This window comes from Lactuca virosa, chromosome 8 (assembly GCF_052849685.1).
Source record: "Lactuca virosa cultivar CGN04683 chromosome 8, Lactuca_virosa_CGN04683_v6, whole genome shotgun sequence".
NCBI lineage: Eukaryota > Viridiplantae > Streptophyta > Magnoliopsida > Asterales > Asteraceae > Lactuca > Lactuca virosa.
Window position 1 is genome coordinate 293,989,311 of NC_136433.1, and position 7,045 is coordinate 293,996,355.

The window sequence follows — 7,045 nt, forward strand, 5'->3', positions numbered from 1 at the left end:
TATCCCTATATATATATATATATATATATATATATATATATATATATATATATATATATATATATATATATATATATAACCAATATGAAATAAGAAGGAAATTTTTGGTAGGAAAGAAGAAGAATTTATATACATATTTTATTAGCAAACAAAAAAATGAATCATTAGATGATTCAACAGTAAATGATTCAAAACAAAAAAAGTTAACATAAGAAATCTTAATGATTCATTTTAAATAAATCAAGAAACATTTACTTTTATGACAATTTTAATAAATATCAACAAAATCATAGTAAAAATTAATCATCGAGATGTTTGTTGGGAATTTTTTTCTTGTGAATAATGTTATTTTTTATCATCTAGTGATTCATTTGTATCGTTTGCCATAATACATGGAGAGAGAGAGAGAGAGAGAGAGAGAGAGAGAGAGAGAGAGAGAGAGAGAGAGAGAGAGAGAGAGAGAGAGAGAGAGAGAGAGAGAGAGAGAGAGAGAGAGAGAGAGAGAAATATTATGAAGCAGAAATGATTATATACTAGAAAATTTATGTTACAATGGTTATAATTTAATGATCACAATTTCTTATTCAAGTTGAATGATCTATAATATTTTTGTCTTGATCATAATTTCTTATTCAAAGTAGAATGATGTATAATATCATGTCTTGGAAGTATATCAATATTGATTTCAAGTTATAGAAAATAAACAAATACCAAATAATAAAAACTAAAAAAAAATTGAAAATGATCGTTTCTCGCGAGGGTTAAATCCCATCTATTAATAATATCTATCTGCTATATTTTAGGTACGTAATAAACTCTTTAAGAGTTTATCTGTTTAAATATTGTTTAAACAATAAGACTAAGAACAACAACGAATCATAGCTACCATGGTTACGGACTCAACAGATGATCAGTAATGTCTGTAAATTAAACTAAATAAATTTGAAAACGGATCAGCTAATTTTAGAGGTGCTATATACTCCAAACATAGCCTTAATTTTGAAAATTGTGTGGACTTTATTAAAATTGTCATAAAAGTAAATTTATATACATATTTTATTAGCAAACAAAAAAAATGAATCATTAGATGATTCAACAGTAAATGATTCAAAACAAAAAAAGTTCACATAAGAAATCTTAATGATTCATTTTAAATAAATCAAGAAAAATTTACTTTTATGACAATTTTAATAAATATCAACAAAATCATAGTAAAAATTAATCATCGAGATGTTTGTTGGGAATTTTTTTCTTGTGAATAATGTTATTTTTTATCATCTAGTGATTCATTTGTATCGTTTGCCAAAATACATGGGGAGAGAGAGAGAGAGAGAGAGAGAGAGAGAGAGAGAGAGAAATATTATGAAGCAGAAATGATTATATACTAGAAAATTTATGTTACAATGGTTATAATTTAATGATCACAATTTCTTATTCAAGTTGAATGATCTATAATATTTTTGTCTTGATCATAATTTCTTATTCAAAGTAGAATGATGTATAATATCATGTCTTGGAAGTATATCAATATTGATTTCAAGTTATAGAAAATAAATAACAACCAAATAATAAAAACTAAAAAAATTGAAAATGATCGTTTCTCGCGAGGGTTAAATCCCATCTATTAACAAAATCTATCTGCTATATTTTAGGTACGTAATAAACTCTTTAAGAGTTTATTTGTTTAAATATTGTTTAAACAATAAGACTAAGAACAACAACGAATCATAGCTACCATGGTTACGGACTCAACAGATGATCAGTAATGTCTGTATAATAAACTAAATAAATTTGAAAACGGATCAGCTAATTTTAGAGGTGCTATATACTCCAAACATAGCCTTAATTTTGAAAATTGTGTGGACTTTATTATAATTGTTAGGTTCAAAGTAACCACTTTATTATAATCATAGCTATCAATGATCCCTTAATTTGTAGGTGCTTTTGTTTTTAGAAACGGATGTTTAATTAGAGATTTCGGATTTAGAACTTGGGTCCTAGCTGCTAACCATTTTGACCCAGGAAGAAATTAAAAAAAAAAAAAAAGGTTTATCATAATTTAGTGAACGAATAAAAATGATTGCAATTGACCTTAGATAAGTTGACTTTCTTTCCGTGGGGTGCAAGTGCTACCGACTAAACCAACCTAATTTATAAATACTATGTACTTAGCATTATGAATATTCATCTTTCTGATCACCAAGTATTGCCTTCCAGTTGAGGTTGGTTGTTTATTTCTTTTCAAAACCTATTCTTCTAACATGAAATGCCATAACACGAACATCATTTTCATGATCATGTGTTCTTTTTTCATGAAAGAAAACTTATCTCAAGTAGCTAGGCAAAAATGTTTATCATTATTACTTACTTTTATCAAGCTTCTCCCGTTTGATCTACAATATCTTTTATCTTGATTCTGCTTCATCTGTTTGTACCTATTTTGCAAAAATGTTAGTTGACACTGTTATTGCTTTCAGGAAACATTGGATGATGCACAGCCAAATGGAAGACCCAAAGGAATATGGCCTGATTGTTAAGTCAGATTCCATTGAGAAAGTCACGGAAATGACCTCACATAAAAAGACCAACGAACTTCAGTTCTATTTGGTCAAGAGTTGTCCTTCTCCGGAGGAAGTAAAAAAAGAAGAGGCTCACAAGTTGTATCAACAGACGAGTGTTTCTATGTACCATATCCTTCAAGAAATAGATCTACGGAAGGTAAGTGTTGATTAAAATTAATGTTCATAAGAAATGATGTGTATTGCTTTAAAGTGACAACAGTAGAAATATTGTGCTCTTCTTTGGATGAGTTAGGAAAAACAACTCACACGTCTCTCCTTACAGAAAGATGAACATCAAATGAACTACGAATTAATGTGGATTTACATGGAGTTAGAGTGGAAATCAAGTTCACTCATGTGCCTTGAACGAGCTACAGTAGATGATGTGAAGCCTGATTTACCAATGAGACCAATACCAAGAACAGCTGGTTTCTTGCATTTGACTGAAAACGATCCTCAATCGCCTGTAAGAGTTGATTACATAGACTATTTTTCCTCCCGACTTTCCAAAAATTCTTGAGCAAAATGAAAGGGAATTTTTTTAGAGAAGTTTTCTGTTTCTGTGGATTCGTGGCCAATTTTTTTTTATTTTTTTTGTAGGTTTATATTGGTACTGATAGAAAACGATGCCATAAACGGCTAAAGAAAGAGAGGATAGACATGGAATATCTGAAACAGGTTCAAGAAGAACTTCTTTCTTCAATGAAATCGGGTAACAGGCCAACCCATGGTACTCAAGAGCTTAACGATGTGGTATATACTGATAAATTATAATTTATACACATAAATCGCTGATCTTCCTTAGGTTGTTATATTGATTTTGACATATAGTTTCTTTCTACTTCCTTTTGGAAGATGGAGAGCCTTGTACACAGGATCCAACATGGAAACAATAACCGGAGAGAAGAAAAAAAATTCTTTCACGAAATAAGAAATCTCAAAGATACAATAGAAACATATACTGCACCAACAGAACCTGGCCCTCGTAGTAATTGGAGAAGATATGACGTTGGAGGATCGAGAAGACGACTCTATAACGAACAAATGAGGCAGCATCGTATTAAAGTATAGTTTTAATTCCTCAACTGAATTAGAACTTTTTTTGTTCAATTTTTCATTATATTACTACTCACTTCATCTATATTTTTATACAATTAGATTTACTTAAACCAAATTGACGAAATAAAGAGGGATCAAAATGAACGTACCACTAAAGCGACCCGACTCAAGGCAGAGTTGGAACTTGTGAGAAAGAGCATCAGAAGCATGGATAGGGAACTTGAAAAGCTTAATTCAAAGAGAATTAAAGCCTATAAATGTGCTTATAAGTATGGTGAGAAGAAGGAGGAGGTATTATCTGCAGCTCCTTTTCATTTTTTTATGTTTTTTATGCAATAAATAGATATCATTGATAGAGAGGGGATACCGATTTACTTATGTTTCTATAATTCATAAGTCAAGTTATGGTTACTATCCACCGCGTGCTCATGACATATGTTAAAGAACATGCACAAAAAGAGAATCACGGAGACAGGTTTGTGAAGATTGGAACATCATTCATTCCCCTCTTTATGTTACATAATAATCCTAACAACTTCACTGATACGGCAAGAATTAAAAGTAGACATCTTTATTCTTCAGACAATTCTTTCGTCTTTTTGTTAATTTAAAACTCGTGAATGGTAGGTTGAAGAATTCTTGAAGCAATATTGGATTAATAGCAAAGTGTAGTGGATGATATAATGTGTGCTAGTTAATCCCGAACACTTCTGGAGCAACTATCTTAAGATGTATTAGAGCCTGATTATTATTTATTTCATCTTTACACAATGTTATGTTTGCTTTTATAAGTACCCAATAAAAGAGTGTCGAATAAAATTTCATTTTTTCGTCAAAAATGTTTGGATTGGCTGCCCAATTACTTATGATTCTAATGATAGAATTAGTAGGATAAGGGAAAATGACTTATTAAGGTAACTAACTATTTTGTATGTTCACATATAGCAATATTTGGTATTTGTACTTATTTACCCAACAAACTTGTTTCATATGTTCACAAATACCCATTATTACCGGCAAACACAGGTTTTTACCGGTTACATCGATTGAGGTCAATTAAAGCGAATAACGTGGATTCATACCTCGCTATTACACCCCTTTCTCACTTAATTGGGGTTCGTCTGCTCCAAAAACACTTCGATTAACAGTTTGGGAGAAATCTGTGACAATTGAAAATTGTTGGACCAAGCAATGCCTGAATTATAACTATGTATAAGTGGATTCACAACATGACCTTGTTATAATAAAAGTTCAAAACCAAGAGGGCATAGTTTGGATAAGTGTATATATAGGAATATATATACTTTGAAGATCATATTCGTAATAAACCTTTAAAATTAAACAAGTGATAGCATGGCAAGACAAGTCAAATGGTGAGAACATAAATCATGAAACTAAAACATTATTTTATTGTTTAAGCCTAGTACCCCACAAAGAATGGGATTTCGGTCCACCAAAGGTCGAAATCACCCTCCCGTGAAGCATCAAGACCGAAATATCCTTAAATCAAAACCACTAGGACCGAAAACACCTTGAGTGGGTGATACCAAAACCGAAAACACTCCCATGGACCATAATAAGACCGAAAACCCATTTGTTGGAGGGGTAGGACCAAAATCACCAAGGGAACAAGGTGATTTCAGTCATGCATGGCCGAACATACCCCTTTGACACTTCCAAAGATGATTTCGATGGGATAAAAAGATAAAGGAGTTGACTTATCCCATAAGAATTAATATCCAACATATAACGAAGCTAATACCCAACAGATTACCAAGTAAACATCCTATCATTCTACCACCTTATCTTAAGGACGAATTCATTCCACAAACCTCACCATTCTTCCATTCTACTTCCTGTTAATTTATGTTGTCTCTCAAGAATCAAATCCAAGCTTCAAGGGGGTTTAAATTATGAAGCTATTCCTAGAGTTTTGGTAAGTTTATCTCACTAATCTAGTGTTTTTCACACAAATACATTAGTTTCATTATGTTTACACATATTGTTATGTATTAAAAACATTTAGGATAATAATATCTACTAGGAATTTCATCAAACCATTCAAGTGTTTAGGCTTGGAAATCTTCACACCATCTTCTCAAACAACCCACAAACCCACTCAAGGTGAGTTCATACCCCACCTTTTTCGAGATTTTTCATGCTTGGGGGGGGGGGATACAAGCAAAACAATATAATGTCAAATTGTTGTTATATTTATTCATCTATATGTTGTGTATAAGGTTTTATATACATGTTATGAGTTACTAGTTATTCAAGCTTTTATGCGCAATATGGTTAAGTTATAGTATATAACTATGAAAAACAAGTTTAAATGTATTATATGAACAAATGGGAAAAATTATGGCTTTTATGGTAAAAGGAAAATTTTCTATCAAGAATGAGTTTTTGAACAAGAATGATCATAGCTATTTTATGAACATATTCTCATGGGTTTAACCAAGACATATTTATTCTAAACCTATTATTTTATGTAAATAAACATATAAACGGGTTTACATATACTAACTCTACATCTTTTTCAGTTAAACTATAATGGGTATAGTTTGTGGTTCTTTTAAACTCGTTCTCAGTTTTCAAGCATATTACAGATAATTATTTCAAGCTATAATTATGCCACTCTATATAACTACTATGGAAGGGATATTCTTCCACATACAAAAATAGGGTTTTCACTACATTACATGTAAACTGTTAGTACAGTTTGTGAAACACACTCTATTCACGTACTTTTCATAAGTACACCTTAAGTCCTGTATTATAACCAGAGTCCCCTGGAGGGAGAGCGAGATACTTGTGTATAGATCTATATGGGATTGACAACCCTGCACCCCAAGCTGTTAGCTACAGTTAGACTGGAGGTCTAGGGTGACAAATGTCTACCAGCTCCGACGCCTAAAGAACGCCGTACAGGCCACTAGTCGTATTAGTATGGTTATAATAACTCACATAGGGTATTAACAAATCATTTGGTTTACGGGGCTAATGCATCTTCAAACGGTTTTATACAATTAATAAAACTACACAAAACAACTTTACAGTACAACACTACTTACATTTTTAGCCTTAGGGTTTTAAGACCATATTTTACATTTAAGAAAATATTGGAATTTCTGGAAATCATATGCTATCATTTACAAGGAAACATTACAGATTTTACTCATACAAAACGCTTATGAATTCACCAACTTAATTGTTGACACTTTTCAAAACTGCTTGTATTCTCAGGAAATCAGTGAACACGTATTGTGAAAACATTTTGAGGGCAAGCGTCACTACATCATCATTTTCTATTTTTCAGTTATTTGTATTTGAATTTTGAGCAAACAAAGTTTGTAAACAATGTAAACTCGTAATCTCAATGTATGAATGTTTGTGTTGCTATGATTCATTTATATTCAACAGTT

General features: G+C 31.3%; 1 protein-coding gene across 1 annotated transcript; it reads left to right on the plus strand.

Moving 5' to 3' along the window:
- Positions 1 to 2,204: 2,204 nt before the first annotated feature.
- LOC145134474 (uncharacterized) lies at positions 2,205 to 4,421 on the plus strand. The gene is made up of 7 exons (XM_079069313.1): positions 2,205 to 2,222; positions 2,478 to 2,718; positions 2,845 to 3,027; positions 3,162 to 3,314; positions 3,417 to 3,626; positions 3,720 to 3,911; positions 4,248 to 4,421. Exons 2-7 carry the CDS (start codon positions 2,488 to 2,490, stop codon positions 4,290 to 4,292), a joined length of 1,014 nt encoding a protein of 337 aa, XP_078925439.1. The 5' UTR covers positions 2,205 to 2,222; positions 2,478 to 2,487; the 3' UTR covers positions 4,293 to 4,421.
- The last annotated feature ends 2,624 nt before the right edge of the window (positions 4,422 to 7,045 follow it).